Raw genomic sequence first — 17342 nt, 5'->3', positions numbered from 1 at the left:
TTCATGCTTTCAGAAACTCCCTTTCTCTTACATAGTCTTATACACAGTTCAGAGATTGTAGTGCCAGTGGTCATCCACTGAGGAAATGGTGAGAATCTTTGGTAGCCCACTCTGTTTTTTCAGATTCTGTAAACTTATATTGGGGTAAATCACTGATTTACAACACAGTCCTCATTGTTGGTAACTTAAGCAAAAGCCATCAAAAATATTTAAGTTAAAACTTTACAACTCAAAATTTGCATTACTAATAGGATGAACACAAAATGGAGAGAGTAATAAAGATTTTTAAGCAAATTATATCTGTTGCCATTACTTGCTTTTTGGGGCGTCAGTTCATATTGGTTGTGTGTCTCTTTTGCATTAATTGATAAAATACATGTTTAAATTCCTAAATGTTATGCATTTGATTTAAAATATTATTTTTCAAACAGCCATGATTTCATTGGAGAATTCACAACAAGTTACAGAGAGTTGTCGAGAGGGCAATCTCAGTTCAATGTTTATGAGGTAAGTATTATGAGTATTTACTCACTCTCAGGAAATAAATGAGAAAACAACAGTGAAAAATACTGAAAACAATGGAAAGCTGTTATTGCCACTAATGAGAAGACAAGCCTGTGTGGCTATAATCCTCTTTTTTTCCTTCTGTATGGTGTGCTGATCTTTGCTATTCCTTAAGGTATCCTTTAATTGGTCTCAGACTACTGCCATTAAACTTCAGTGTTTTCATACTCCTAATATAGATGGTAACAAATATCATGGTTTAGGTAAGCAACAAAGAAGGCAGGGAAGGAGGGTACTCCAGTTATGTGCTGTACTTTTATTTTGAAGATGTGCAAAGGTGGTGTTGTGCAGAACAGGACAAAGATAACTGAAAGCCATGTTTTTTTTCTTACTTAGATCCAAGATCAGCCCCAGAGTTACAGTAAGTTGCAGTAGTTTCCTGTGAATAGTGTCATAACACAGATTACTGTGTGCAGTGAAAATTTCTCCTGTTGTATCACTGACACGAATCCTACCCTACCAGGAATATTCTGTCATAACATCTTAAGCAATTTTTCAGTTTCTTAAATTAGTGCCAGTATCATACTCCCAGCCACAGCATACATTTCTTGAGCAGCTTATGTTTGTCTCCCCACACTGCAATCCTCCATACTTGGGTACTGCTTCAACTTGATTAGTCTGTACAGTATCAGAACAAAAGATACTGGGCAAATTCTTTTTAAAAACTGTTTTGCTTTCACAAATTTACCTAAGGCAGGTAGAGAAGTTTGAGTGAGTGCGCCATATTTAAAGATTAGGAACCTTGCTAGAACCATCTCTTTGCAACTGAGCTTTTTTTAACAGGTTCATTATAATTCATGTAGCTTTCTAGGTTCCTGCAGGGATGTAAAACTTTCAAAGGCTGAAGTGTTGTTTAATTTCTAAAAAACCACATGTAAATACTATAGTAATTATAGTACTATGAATTTTAGGAGAGAAACAATCTGTCATTTAATTCATCTTTGCTCCCAATTAGCTGCCTTGTTTCCCATGATATTTCACTCCAAGCTCTAGTGCAGTTCCTTGCAATTCCTAAGAAGCCAATTGTCAAGTTACCTGGAGCAGAAAGTTCAAATGAATCTTCTCTTCGGCATTTAATGACTGCTAGCAAGCAATATGCTGCTAATTCAGGCCTGACCACTGAATTCTGGAGAGCAGTGAATGAACTGCCACAGGGCAGACAGGCAGCCTGTTACCTTCATCTTCCTCTCTGGGCAAATGTCAGCAGCAGTCACTTTCTGGCTAAGATTTTGCTTCAACAAGAATTACTGCATTCTTTAATTTCCACCATTACACCGGTTTAATCTATTGCTCATCAGACACTGTTAAATGGAGGGGCAGGAGTTACTTGGGATTTTTTAAGTGTTAATGGACTTACATGCGTGTAAAGAAGTAAAAGCTTTGCAGAATATTTACTGTATAACATCAGTGTGGAATACTGGGGGGAAAGACTGAGTCACTTGTTTAGCCTGTTTGGGAAAACCTCAAATGATAGTTATCTCTTCCTGCCTTACATTTCACAGGTGTTCTGTGTTGTGCAAGGAATAGAATCTTTAAATGTAATTCCATTTTGGTTGGGGCGGAAATCTTTGGAAGACGTGTATTACTAGTTAGCCCATTTTCAGGCATAATTCTTCAAATATTTTATACTAGATAATTGACTAAGATTTCAATTGGGAATGTTTTCATTCCTTATCATTTGCAGAACATCTATGAATAGTTTACAGTATAACTTGGCAGTAAGCCATAAGGCATTGAATTTCCTAGATAAATAGGAGAGAGTTGAATGACCTAATTAACAAAATAATGTTTTGCTTCCAATTCCATGTACATTTCTGGAAAAGCAGGAGTACATTTTCATGTGTATGTAACAGAATTAATGAGACTTGCCTTTTGTAGGTAATCAAAAGGGAAAAAATTGTATTGGTGGCTACAGTGAGAAATTTTACATGCGTGGGTTCCAGACATTCAAGAAAACTGTTTAATGCTTTGTAGTCCAGCTCTGTGAAGATTCTTGGGTATGGGGAGTGCACTGAGCCCTCCCCCTCCACTCCTGTATGCCAGTCAGGTGGTGATCTTCAACATTTTCATGAAATTACCTATTTCATGACATTTGATCTTCCTGTCAGCCAGATTCTGTCACCAAGTACAGAACTTGGGAGTAGAAAAACTCTCATGTTTCTCAGGTGCTATGAAGAGCAGATGGAAGCTGATTAACTGGATTGTGAAGAGATGCATTGTGAGATGACAAAATAGTGACACCGTACACTGAAACACTGCGATCAGGAATGCAGAAAAATGCAGAATCTTGTGAAAATTCAGAGTGTTTCCCTGAGCTCTCAGGTTTAATGAACATTCTCACCTCTGTTGTCCCCATCCCTTATTTGTCAAATACCAGTACCAGCACTGGCTCACCTGGCAAGTACCATAAAGATAAATTCACTGGTTTTCAACATGCACCCAGCATCAAGATGCATCAGTAAACAGGATGCTGAATGCACTTAGAATGCACTGAAAATAGAGTACTTTCTGTATTGAAGATACCGTGCACTTACCTTTATATTGGATCATGCTGCTTTAACATTTGTATCTGTTTCTAGGTAATAAATCCAAAGAAAAAAGGAAAAAAGAAAAAGTATGTTAATTCTGGAACAGTAAGTAAATATATTTTATGTTACTGGATGCTTCTTTCTTCAAACAGAGTGTAGTTGACTCGTGATTTAACAGGATTAGAGTAGAGCTTTCTGTCAAGGCCACAATAAACTATTTACTTTTACACAGCACTTATTTTCAGATATTTTTTTAATTTGAAGAGTTTGATATAAAATCTGTCCAAGTGTGCTCTCAATTCACCAGTGGTTTTCAAAATAAGCTCTACCAAAATTTCTGTCAAATAATTGAAACTATTGGTCTGAACACTTACTAATTTTTATCTGAAATAGACCTGCACTTTTACAAATAAATTTTCTTTTTAAATTTATCTGTTGAGCTAGCATCATTAAATGCTAGTATGCTTATCACGGCTAAATCAAAAAGAGTCAACAATTTTTTTTACCAACAGGTTTTCTGTAGATTTATTTTTGAAAGATCTGTTAGTATTGTTTGGGATGAGAATTTCTCTTTTTTTGTTTGCATTCCATATTCTGTTCTCATGTGTATGAACCATTTGATAGCAATTCAAGTATTTCCTTTCAGCAGTTGCTCAGCTTTGATGGCCTGGCATCTGTGATGTTCAGAACATCATTTACAAAAAAGTGAAGATAAATATAGAGGATTGGTATATTGGAAAACCTAATCAGTTATAACAGATGTTTTTTGTAAACATGTCCACCATGTGGGTTTTTTCCACATGAACAGTTCCACTGAAGTCAGAAGGGCTACTTTCATGCTGAAAAGTAGCCTTGAAGGAATATTTTGACATTTTCTCATTCTTTTCTAAGTCTGTTTATCAGCGAGAAAATAAACACATATTTTTCTTCCTTTGCTTTAAATTATGAAAAATTGGCAGAAGTATCTTGCCTATTAAAATTTGCCATGCAATATCTAATTCATTAGGTAATTTATTCTTTGCTAACATATTCCTTTTACTAAAATCTATCATGTTAAAATCAAGTTCTATTGCATTAAATTAGTGAGTGAGAAACTTAGGTAAAGTGTCTGTTTTCAACCAGTGCTAAAAGTATACTCAAAATGTTAGGTATGAAATCTGGCTTAGGATATTTAATGGCAAAAAATGTATTTTCACATTAAATTTTCATGTGGATTTTGGTTAAAAATACTTTCATTTTAATACACCTTCACAAGTATCTGTCTGCATTTGAAAAAAACATATTTTACTCATGTTTGAGCAGGCAAAATCAACTGTCTTGCTGTTCTTTACTTCCAATTGCATTAAAATTTCCAATAAACAGTTGATATAAATTTTCTTTTTCCTTCTTTACCTTTTCTTTTTCCTTCTCTTCTGTTACTTTTGTAAATTCTTTTTGATATCAAGTCATCTCTGTCCCTATTTGCCCTTACTTCTATTAGTCCTTCAGGCTTCCCTTCTGCTTCTCCACATGGTCACTTTATGTGTTTGCCTGCAGTTGTGTTTTTCTTGTCCTCATCATTTACCCAAGGTATTCTTTTTCCCGCAAATTTTTAAATTTTCAAGCCAGGCATCAGGACCATAATTTTCATTAATAGGAGGTAGAATTCTGGAGAACTGAGAGTGGACAAAAATCATTGACTGCTGTCTCACTACTGCATTTAAGGTCTATGTACATACAGTGCACATCTCAATTTATTATTACTTAAGGGGTCATTTTAAATTCAGATAGTCAAATTACATACCAGACAGAAGTGTTTCAGAATACATGGTTAGTTTTAAACAAAGCCTAGGAGTGAAATAAAAAATTCACTGCATAAAGCTTGAAGCATTGGTAGTCATTGCCTAAATGTAAGTAAATAATTCAGCCACTTCAGGAGTTGTTTCCATCCATTTTTGAACTTTTAAAATCAGATGCAGTGAAAATATTTCCTTAAAATAATTACGGACAAGATAACTAGCTGTAAGAAAAGATCAACCATTAATATTACTGTGTCCAGTGGGAAAATTAATAACATGTTGGTCTGTTTTGCAAGGCTATGCTCCTGATAGCCTGATAGAACACTGTTACGGTCTTCTGTTCTCAGCTGGAAGAGTAATTTGGTGATTTTAATCTTAGCTAATCACTCAGTCACACAGAACTGTGACAAAGGAAGTTGGATAGAAGACAGAATTACTGCCTGTAATCTCATTCTAAGTTTACAACATAGGATTATTTTCAGTTTTTATATTTTGCTGTAATAGGACACAAAATATTGTTACAGACTTCCATTCCTTTTTTATTCCTTGTATCTTTATTCGTGGATTTGCTCTGAGTAGTTACTTAAGCAGTTTTCACTGACTGCCCGCTGCACTTACATAATGAGAGAATTTGTGTAGATAAAATTAAATTAATTTTAATTCTTTGCTTCATAAATATTGCACAATATTTGAAGAACTTAAATGCTGGATCTTTACTGCTTGAGTTTATTCCTCTGTGACTTGATTGCTGAAAATGCCAGTAACACCTTTAGATTACTCTGTGTTTTGGATCTTTGTCATTTCTGAATGATAAAATCTGGGAATGCTGGAATTTCTTACCTTTGCATTTTTATATATATAGATATATATGTGTGTGTATATATATATACACACACACACATACATACATACGTACATATATATATATATATACATACTACTTTAAAATTTTTTATATGTTTCCTATACCTGTGTACTTTACTAGATTTTTGCATTCTAGGCTTGTATTAGAACTCAATACCGCCTTTAGTGTGAGATGAGTAATTACATAAATAATTGTGTTCTTTAAATAGTGTTAAAGTGCTCACAGAATAGATGCATTATCATATGTCCTGTAATATTCAATTATAGGTGTAGTACACAGAACTCAGAAAATATGTATGCGGTAACCTGCTTTGGAATACAATCCTCTGTCCCTTACCTTCTCCTTAAACAGAAAAAAAGAAGGCAGTTACAGACTTCTCCATCTGTCTCTTCCCTTTCAAGAGCTGCCTACTGAAATTATTTAATATCTTTTTTAATCTTCTTTTTTCCCTTAATACCGTAGGAAATTACATCCTAAGGACAGACTCGAAAAACATTGTGCTTATGTCTCTACTTGTTCAACTGGGAAACACACAATTCATGTCTGACTCTCTTTTATTTGCTTTCAGGTAACATTGCTTTCCTTCCTAATTGAAACAGAAGTTTCATTCCTTGACTATATTAAAGGCGGGTATGTGATTAGCAACAAACCTTTCTTGTTTTCACGATTTGTTTATGGCTCTCTGTAGCATATGTAAGGAGCTGTATTATTTCCTCATTTTAGGGGCTGTACTTTCCTACATAAAGCATGCAGATAGTAACAAAGTTAAGTAATGGAACTTTGCTTATACTGTTGAACTTGCTATACAAAGCAAGTATTGGAATTGGAGTTGATATTAAAGCACTGAGAAAGAGTGACCTCTGATCAGCCAGAGGAAATTTGATTAAACAAAAGGGAATTGTTCATATATTATTAAATTATTAAAATGCTATTTCTTCTGATTATACTGAGCTTTGGTGTATTTAATATTGGCATTTATTTAGAGCTTTTCCCCTTCAAAGGCATTTTTCCAATACTAATTACAATTCTTAACACATTTGATTTCTCATTTATTGTAATTTTTTCTAAAGAGAAGACAAAAGTGTCAAATGTCTTACCCTAGAATATGCTTGGAAATGGGACTAAATCTGAAAAATTCTTGGCTCTTAACATCCCTGTCAGAACTTTTCCAAAAGTAAATGAAAATTTGTTGTGCATTCCTAGGCACTTATTTTTTGGGCATAAAGTCTGAGTATACATTGTACATGTTTTTTAGAGCATTGATTACCTGTGAAGAGGCAGGTTCAGTTTTTGGGGGATTTTTTTCAAGTCTTCAGCCAGAGTTCAGTGGAAATGAAAAAGAAGTCTGTGCTGTGTTTTGACAGTAGCTATGCAGGGCTTTGCCTTTGGTCCCAACAGTGGCAGTCCTACATTCCTGTTGTGGACTTTGACAGAAGTTAAAAATTACCATCCATCCGTTTACCAGAAATTTCTATTGATTGAAGTCTGTGTATACACAAATGCATGAAGAAATAGTCTTGCCTCTAGTGCAGCTGTTTCCTATGGAGTGTGTTGTACAAGTATTCCATGACTGTCCTATTCCCCATTCATTCAAAATTCATCTATACAGAAAGAGTAGGTATAAGGAACTGAGGAATTGAGATTTATGTCTACATTTGAGAAGAAAATTATGTAGGGGCATCTTTTCAGGATGGTCAATCACATTCCTTGCTGAGATGTTACAATACAAGTTAATAAACCGAATTATCTACATTCTTCAGAAAAAATGAATAAATTCTGAGTACAATAATACTGTATTTTTCATATTGATTTTTTGTATTTATCTTATTAACTGCAAGTCAATGAAGACTTGGGATATTAATAAATTCCACTTAAACTTTTTTCTGCTCTTTTTACAAAAAAGGTAATATAATTCAGTAGAATGCTCTATGTTTAAAAGTATGAGCATTAGTACTTATTTAATCATTTTATATCGAATCTTTTTTAGTGATGCATGCTAGTGAAAACTGTAGAAGTACTTGTATAAAATCTTACCTGTCTTTCTGCAGCATATGTAGTTATGTAAACATGACAAGGAGGCTCAGATTCAGAGTTTTCTAGGCTTCTTCCTTCCTTTGTTTGTCTCATTTAATATTGCTACATATCAGTTAAAGTCCAGTTGACAAATATTTGAAGGAAGGGGAAAGAGAAGATTCTGTCATTAATCAGTCTGTTTTCCCATCATGTCCTCCAAAATTTGGTTTAAGTTCCCTGTTTTTCTTCCATTTCGATAGGCAGGAGGTAGAAAGCAATGATTCTGCAACACCCACAATTGCATATTTGCTCTTCCATAAACGGGTGCTTACAAAATATTTCATGTTCAAAACTTTCATTGTAATTCATTTGAGGTGTTTAGAATTAATGCAGATGTCATGGAAATCTTGACAGCTTTAACAAATTTTGATTACAGTATTAATTTCATTTATGTTTTGAGTCTGCATCTGTTTAATTGGGATATTCCATTACCAGTATCATCTATATGACTGTTGTTTTCATAAAGAACTTTAGAGAATGTAATAGAGGTTTGTCCATAAAGTCAGACTTCCATTTTACTCCATAAGACTGGAATTTAGAGCAGTATGGCAGAAAAGAGGAGAATGTCTCTTTTGCATCTGAATATTACATCAAATAGTACCATCTTAATAGCTGGCTTTTCCTTATATCTTGATAGTTAATCATATTTTTGCCACACTGACCTTCCCACATTTAAAGTAAGTACATTGTGCTAAAAATAGTGTGTATTTCAAAATCACATTTCTCCTGCCACTTCATACAGCCCCAGCTAGTAACATACTGCTATCAGAACACCTCCAAATATATGAATAAATTCAGCAATGTAAGGGATACAGTCTTGGAAAGAAATGCAATTGGACTTACAGGAATGACTGTCAAACCTAGTTTAGCGTCTACTCTTTTTTTTGTCTGGAAGAAAGACCAGAAGCCACAAAGCTCCAAGATTTTATAGAAAACACATTTCTGTGCAGAAGTTTCTAGGCTGTTTGGCTTATTGGAAAAGGTAGGGAGATAGTTATTTGTAAATCAGTAAAATTCAGGAGCTGAATCCTTTTGCAACTGAAATATCTTGTCATCTCTTCTGTCCCAGATTAGTGGAAGATAGGAAGAAATGTTTTCCTGCATCGTGTTAAAAGCCTTACCTTCATCCAGCTCTTTAGAAATGAACACCCATACACTTTTTGGATTCGAAAGGATTTAGACAAATATTTTTAACTGAACTGTATTGAATCATTGATGGTCAAAAGGGAAATTCAGATCTGCTTTCATGAAAGCTGTTTTAATCTGGGTAGTACGCTATCCACTGTAATGGGAGGCATATTTGCTGTTCACAGGAGGCTGCCATAGCTAGGTATTTTGGAAACTTTGCCTTGTGTTTCTTGTATCCTTGGAGACTATCAAGGAGTAATAAAACTATGTAAGAGGAAGATATTGAAGAGACTTTATCTGAAAAATCTTTGTCATGCTGTAGCAGCATTTGGCTCAACAAGCCTGTGCAAAGGGGAAATTGTAAGTGACATTGGGGTTTTAGATACCATGGAGAGGATGCAGCCTCTTGGTAGAATTAGTTACTCTGACAGCTCTGGTGTAGAGTTCTGTGCAGTAAGTGGTCCTCAAACCTTCAACTGCTCCCCCCTGCTGACAGACCAGCTGGTTGTCATTCTGAAGCCACAGGGGGAAGTCCATGATTCCTTCCAGTGTACTGTTTATAAAACTAAAATCAAGCCTAGTCAAAAACTACATTTGGGCTTAATTTGTTTCTTTATGTATGTCAGTACTGATGGAATTCATATTAAAAGATGACAGGTTTCACTTTGCTCTCTCTATGGCTGTGAGGTGAAGATTACTGTTCCTTTTAAGATACTTTCTTCATTTCTTGTGCTATATATAGGAGTATAGGGCAAATAAAATCACCTGTCCACTTTCAAGTAGATCAGGTATTTCTATATCAACTAAATTAAAGTAGTAGTGATCTACTGAATCCGTAAGGCACATTGCTGTGTTTGGGTATTCCACCTCAGCTGAGAGAGGACATCTTGCATGATCAGGATTAAAATATGTCCAAGGAAAAATCAGTATTACTGTTAAAAGGAATTAATAATATTTATGGAGTTAAGTTCTTATTAATTATTTATTTAGGGTTTTTTTTAAAAACAGTGAGAAAAAGAATGATGGAGTCAAGTAACTGTTTTCAGCATGTTAATAAGTTAGTGTTGTGTAGCCCTTGGCTTGAACCTGATATAAGTGTATTTTCAGTGTTTATTTCCTCTATTAGAAAGTCAGTGTCCTACAGTTTGTCCGCAAATGATGTTACCACTCTTGTTTATTTTTCTGCATAGCAGTACAACTAATAATAAAATCTGTGTTTGCTTTTTCTGCAGAACCCAAATCAATTTCACAGTTGCTATTGATTTCACAGCCTCCAATGGTAAGAATAAAAATAAACATCTTGTGTGTGTTTGTGCTGTGTTCAGTTTTAAGTGTGCATATGTGTGTGTTTGTAACAGTATTCAGCTGGCACCACCTGGACTCAGGATTCCATTTTGCTGAGCAACAGAAGAGAGGTCAATTCCTATGCAGGAATGCAGGACAAACAGAACAGATAAAAGTTGGAAAAGCTACAGATAAAATTTAATAACCAGAAGCAGTTTTCAAAAATCTGTAGTATGTGTAGTAATATGTGTAGGTTTATGATGATGATGATGACGTTTTTTTATAGCTGCTGGGAGAAAACTTAGAAGAACCTATTAAGAAGGGCCAAATAGTTCCAGGTAGAGTGAGGCTGAAGTAGAGTGAAGCAGAGATAAGTTGTGATCCTCTCCAAAGCTTTCAAAATGTCATAGTATCTTCGTAAATTTTGTCTTTAAAAGTGTGTAAATTGCACAAATCTACAAGTTTCTTGCTGCCCTTTTAATGCTGAAATGCAGCTACTTCTGCTAATACGTATTTAGAGCTACTAAAAAACTACTACTTTTAAAATTTATTCAGAACACTGCATTTTTACCTGAAGCAACTTCTGATTTTTTAAGAGAAAAAATTTGTGATTCCGTTTTAAAGTTAATCTGATCCTTGCTTCAACAGGTAACCCTTCACAGCCAACTTCACTGCACTACATGAATCCCTATCAGCTGAATGCTTATGGCATGGCACTAAGAGCTGTTGGTGAAATAATTCAGGACTATGATAGTGATAAAATGTTCCCAGCTCTAGGTTTTGGGGCTAGACTGCCTCCAGATGGAAGAGTATCACATGAATTTGCACTGGTAAGTAAATAAATACATATATTTTAAATTTCTCTACTACAACAGAATTTTGGGAGTTAAGGTTCTAATCTTAAGTAGTTACTGGACAAGTAACGAACAGAGAATGTGCTAAGTCTTCTATGCTGACTATAAATAGTTGTTTCAAAACTTTTCATCATGGTGAAATTACTTCACTTGAAGTTATGGAGAGAAATCTGGAGTCAAGAAGTCCCTGTAGGCCAAAAACTGTAATAAAGAAAAGTAATAATCTTTAACCTCAGCTGTAGCAGCTTGAGAAACAGATGCTTTAAAGACTTCAGACTAAAGCTAATCTCTCTAAAGAAGCAAACAAGTCATATTCCAAGATAATATTCATTATTATTCTTATTCTGTCTCATTTTCTGGGATCTCTATCTTTACAGACTGCTAGTTCAGAGACACAGAGATATCTAAGTGGACTAAAAGATGATTTGATAAGAACAAATCTGAGATTGGTCCATGGATCAGTTAAATTGCAAACCTAAAATCTACCAGGATTTGCCAGAAACGTTGATCTGGTATAACTGATGCTTGTGATTAGTATTGATATTTTATCTACTTGCTTATTTTGAGGTTTTTGTTCTTCTCAGAGTAGGATAAAGTTGTCAGAATTACAGCAAATGTCAGTATATCAGGGGAGTTCTAATCAGATACCATCAAAGACATGGCAGAAGATTGGTGACTGTAGATGTGTATTTCTTCTGTCAGCCTATGCTACAAAAGACTGCCACGTACCTTACCTCAGGGAAAGATTTTCCACATAGATAATAATTTAAAACAGGTGCAATTGCAAATACTCATTTAAATTGCAGACTTTGTATAGCAAATTCAAATATATTGATACATCTTTCAGTTTTAAGGATCTCTCTATAATTAATTCAGTTAATTTATGAGCCATTGTGATACTTTTATAGAAGAAAAAGCACCACATATATATATGTGTGTGTGTATGTATTTCCTTCCTCCATATATAAGCATATATAGATGTCTCCCACATAATGCTAAGCAGTGTTTTCAGCTCTCTCTTTTAATGTTTTAGACAAATTCTGTCAAAAACCCCCTTTGGTTTTCTAGAGGCTCAGACAAGTATACTTTACATCAGAATGAGGTACTAGCACACTAGGCCAGTGTGGAGTTGGCATATGAAGGAGGGTAGGATGATTTGAAAGGTTTTGAAATCTTACATAGATCATTTGCCTGGCCTGACATTGGTTTGGAATTCAGCTTTTATGTTTGCATTACCATCTGTAAATAGGTATCCTCATTAAAGAGTCATTACAGAGATTCATAGTAAAATGCCTACCCTAAGAGTTTATAGTACCAGGCTTTTCATGGGCTCTCAAAGAGAAAATTCCTTTCTTAATTTTTTTATACCAGGTCAAAAATAAGTTTTTCAAATCAGAAATACCAGACCAAAACAATGAAGAGTTTGTTGTTTACCTTGCACTCTCATAAGCGTATGAACCTCAGGGTCTGACTACCATTTCTTTTTTTTCCCACATTTTTAAAAGAAGAAATCATTGAGCCTGAGCTGTGCTCCTAAACATGCTTCCAGTTGTACATCTGACCTGTAATTCGTACCTTAAATTCACACAGGGGAATGCCTGTTACCGTTGCATGTATGAAGGACTATTTAATTACACCAAAGGTGGTGTTTAAGTTGATTCAGGCTGCTAAGGCTGGTAGAACTTCCTTACCTCAGCAGTTAACACTCACAAGCAGATGTAGGATATACGGGCGTTTGTAGTAAAATCTCTCCATAGATCATAGAATGCTTAGGTCTTGACCTTTTAAAAATGTACACTGGGTACTGTTCATTAACCTACATAACTTTTACTTCATAATTACGTATAGTGATTAATCATCTCTTGTTTTCATTAGAATGGAAACCCTCAAAATCCATACTGCCATGGAATTGATGGTGTAATGGAGGCATACTACAGGAGTTTGAAATCTGTACAGCTTTATGGACCAACAAACTTTGCTCCTGTTATTAATCATGTAGCCAGGTAAGCGTCACAACAGGTGCTGTGCAGAAACTTCTTTGTGTCAGAACAACTACTGCATATAAAAGGCTGACAGTTACAGAGAAAGGTATTTATTGACGGTTGTTCTGTTTGTTCAGTCCCATGATTACCTTGTGACTTGTAGGTTTGAAGACCATGTGCTGGTATTGTGCAGAATTTAATTGCTGATTAAAAAGAAATACAAGTGATCCAGTTGACCAGCCTGAGTCAAAATTATAAGGATCAGAAATCATAAGGAAAGAAAATTTTTGTCATGTCATGTTCTTTTTTTTGTCCTTTAGAGCACAGAATTATTGCTTCATAGAAAATACATGCATCTATCAAAAATTCTTATAAGCTTAGTTTTTTTAGGTATATGTAGTTTCTCTAATCTTTAAATGTCCCAAACGTCAAAAAAATCTTCCAGGTCTCCCTGTGCCAACAATTCCCAGCTAGTAGGTACTTTTAAGGCAGTGATACAGCTGTCATCATTGGGGAGCCATGGTGCTGTTATGCAGCACCTCATCTAACACCTCAAAGTAAAAAACTTCCTGTGTTTATAAAAAAGTTTTAGAAGGATAATGTCGCCTTATTTTGGCAGACAAGATGTTGATTTATAATCTTGAGCTCAAGACCTTGGCAGTATAATACTTCCATGAATTTATATAGAAAAGTGATATGGCTTAGGTGAATTGCTGAACAGATTTATTTTATTTATAGACACAAAGAACTACTGGTTACAAAATAAAGAAGTAGGAGTGTATAAATCATTGTACTGGTAATGTTTATTTATGAGCTTGCAAAACAGCTAATTTTAATAGCAAGAGATGTTTATATACTATCTGGTCTGCTGTTGTTAGTTCTACAGACCAGCAGAAAATAATTTGCAAATTATTTGGTGCTAAGAATTTTCTGTGACCCCTAGCATGGCTAGAAAGCTGATTTCAGCTATTTATCATTTGGGTTAGTTGTTCTGTCTTCAGTTCATACCATTAAAATTGTGTACACGTATATTACACTGCTTGTCATCTGAGAGTAGCTGTCTCCTTTAATCTTTTCCTTTGACATGATCTCTTCAGTAGCAGTTTTCTGTATATGTGGCACTCAGTGTCTGCATTAGCCACATTATCTGGAAATCTAACCCAACAATCTTTCTGGCTCTTTCTGTTTCTTCAGAACTGGTCATAGCACCTGAGATGCCTGACTCAGAACTTGGCAATTTATCTCAAGCCTTCTGTTCATTGCAAAAATTGAAATATTTGATCCAGTGTTATCAAAGCACTGGCATAAAATTAGTTCTTTTTCTCACCAGTTGTTTTTCAGGAATATTTGCCAGCTTTTGCAGAATAACAGAATAACTGTCCACCAGTATTAATAGTCCTTCCACTGAACTTTTGTCTAAATATCAAGTTGTTGCAAACTTTGGGAGTTCCTTCTGGTAGCAAATCATATTACATTGTAGTGGGAAAGCTACGTATGTCTTCCCAAGGATTTTTATCACATGATCATCCCTAGAGAAATCTACGTATCAGTCCAGTTCTCAGTAACACCATTTTCCTTCAAGGTTCAATTTCTTGATAATTCTTGTGACTCTCAGACATGGTACTGCCCTACAGTTACTCTTTGAACCTACCTTCAGCCTCAAAGAAATTTCTTCTTTCCACATCCCTTGTACTTAAAAGAATGCCTCCAATGAAATCTCTGTAAACAATGTCAGATATTAATATCCTGTTGTGATCTCGGTATTCTTTGGAAACTCTTTAGGCAGATAATGATTTTTTTTATCCTTTCCCCAGTTAGAGAGTTATCTAAACTACAGCAGATTCAACTTCCTCTCCTGATATAACATCTTTCTTGCAAAAGGCTTTGGAGCATTTTAGTCTGTGAAAAAATTGAAATAACCAAATTTCTGTTCTGTTTCTTTAGTGTAGGTCTGTAGGCAGTGTTAAGTGCTCAGATAGGCTAATAATGTTTATTGTACTCTCTCCTCATACCCTGTCAGTGCACTCATCGTTGAAGTTTATAATCATTGTGGAAAAGTGAGATAAAAGAAGTCTCTGCATGGCAGTGAAAATGTGCTCTATGGTCGGTCTTGCCAATCTCTGTAAAACTCACTGCACTAGGTTCTACTTTTTGACTTCACAGCACCAAGAGCCTTCATAAAAGTTAGTGGCTGTGAAGCAGCAAACAAATTCCCACAAAAAAAAAAGTTATTCTGTTCAGGCCATGAATTTAGTGAGGCTGTTTGGACTCGCTCTCTTTCAGGATTGCAAACCTTCAAAAGCTGCTCATTTTCAAAGAGTAGTTGCTTCTTGGGTCCTTTGACTGAGGTGGGAATGTCACTGGGTGTATTTTATCTTGCATTCCTATACATCACATGGAGAAGCTTGAGTCTTGAAGGAAAAGACGTGTGCGGGTGGTGCAAAGAAATTAATATCTAAGCCAGGGTTGCAGGTGCATGTTCAGCCATTTTATAAATGTGCACATAAATGTGAACTATAAATCTGCAATCCTGGTCAACAGTAAGTAACCTAGATTTGTAAGAGAAAGAAAGAAAAAAAGGAGAAAAATATGCAACATGTTGATTCCTGTTAAGTTTTATTTGTTCTATAAACCAAACCATTGTATACCCTTCATATGTTCCCCATAGGTAATACCTATTAAACACCTTAGGCTTTCTAACATCTCGTGATTCAATAAAGCACATTCTGTCCATGCTCTTTTTGGTAGTGATGCAGCTTCCCATTTTCATTGATGCAATACATGCGGATTATCAATAGTGTATTAGTTATGTTTTTTCATTGCTCTCATTTAAAAGTAGAATGTCTGGTTTAGTTATGAATATCTTTACTTTTGAAATTCACTGTGTTATGTTTGTTAGTCCTTGGTAGTTAAATTTTATACTATTATAATGTTGGTTTTTCTTCCCTTAGGTATGCTGCTTCAGTAAAAGACGGCTCCCAGTATTTTGTTCTTCTCATTGTTACAGATGGAGTTATATCTGATATGGCTCAGACAAAAGAATCCATAGTGAATGTAAGTTTTACTGAAAGTGTTAAAATTATCTTTCTAGAAATTCATATTTTAGTCAAGAAAGTGAATTGATTAATACTTCAGGCACTGGCGTTGTTCCGTAAGTACCCATTTTTACCGAAGGGGAGAAGTTTTTTATGCATAAAGATGAAAGTAAGTAAAAGTTGAACTTAAGCTAATTAGGTAGTGTTGTGTGGTAAATTATACTCTTGTCTCTAACACTGTAGGTTTGTATGACTTTCCTCATCTACTTTTTGCTTCTTCCTTCCTCAAGCACACCCCGTCATGCAGTTTTGCATAGTGAACTCTTTTCTATCTCATACTTGCAGACAGCTTTGATCCCCACACTTCTTAAAAACCATCCCCAAATTTCTGACCCTGAATGGAAAGTATACCAATTACCTGATTTCCCTCAAAACAGTCCCCTAAAACTCTTTAAGTTCCTTACTTCTTACGTTCTGCTTTACTTTCAGTGTTTTTCTCTTCAAAACTGCCATGTGTATAGGTAATGTTTGATATTATGAGCAGGTGCTATTGTGCTTTTGCGCATGGAAAATTTCAGATGGAAGTACACACAGAAACACTTCTAGATGTGGCTGGAAAAGTTCTCTACCAATAGTTTTTAACATATCACAATGGATCTAGTTAACAGCAAAGTGATGAGTCGAAAAGCCTACATTAAAGTAATTTAGCATCATGTCCAAGTGAATAGTGTAGAATTAGGTGGCATAGTTTGGAAGACCCGCTTTCAGTACCACCTGTAGAGATTTTATACTGTTGCAATTTGTGGGGTGCCCATGAAAATCCTGCCCCACTGTTCTGACTTAGCACCCACACAGAATTTGTATAGTAATAATCTTGGAAAATCGTTCTCTAGCCCAGCCTAGAAGTTTGAAACAATTTCTTTTAGATGAGCTACTTTTAGGTCACAGAAAAGCTCAGTGGAGAAAAAAAGAGCAGCTCTGGATTGTGATACCCTTCCATGTAAAGTCTGTGCATAAGAGACCAGCAAGTGCAGTTGGCTGGTATCTTGTTAGATTAATTCATTTGCCACTAAGACATACAGAAAAACCTTGTTTTCAGTCATTGTTCATTTCAAGGAATAATGACTGTTGGTCTACAACTATCTGGAGACACAGCAGATGTGTTGTTAGCTTGAAATAAGTGGAAGTTTGGGAATATTTGCTTCTTGGTTTTTTATGAAGACGCCTTCATTTTTCTGCATATTTCTTGTA

At 35.2% G+C, this 17342-nt stretch overlaps 1 protein-coding gene across 4 annotated transcripts in view; it reads left to right on the top strand.

Moving 5' to 3' along the window:
* LOC131592174 (copine-8) overlaps positions 1-17342 on the top strand; it is an 82582-nt gene that overhangs the window by 46281 nt on the left and 18959 nt on the right. For 3 of the 4 annotated variants that reach the window (XM_058863499.1, XM_058863501.1, XM_058863500.1), the window contains 7 exons: positions 432-507; positions 3144-3197; positions 6304-6365; positions 10169-10215; positions 10869-11050; positions 12950-13077; positions 16008-16110. In XM_058863499.1, coding sequence (XP_058719482.1) covers positions 432-507; positions 3144-3197; positions 6304-6365; positions 10169-10215; positions 10869-11050; positions 12950-13077; positions 16008-16110 — 652 coding nt within the window. Of the gene's footprint in view, positions 1-431; positions 508-3143; positions 3198-6303; positions 6366-10168; positions 10216-10868; positions 11051-12949; positions 13078-16007; positions 16111-17342 lie in introns of those variants that run through there. The other variant, XR_009280528.1, reaches the window with a different exon arrangement.

Source organism: Poecile atricapillus, chromosome W (assembly GCF_030490865.1).
Source record: "Poecile atricapillus isolate bPoeAtr1 chromosome W, bPoeAtr1.hap1, whole genome shotgun sequence".
Classification (NCBI taxonomy): domain Eukaryota; kingdom Metazoa; phylum Chordata; class Aves; order Passeriformes; family Paridae; genus Poecile; species Poecile atricapillus.
This window is presented reverse-complemented; position numbering and strand designations above follow the sequence as displayed.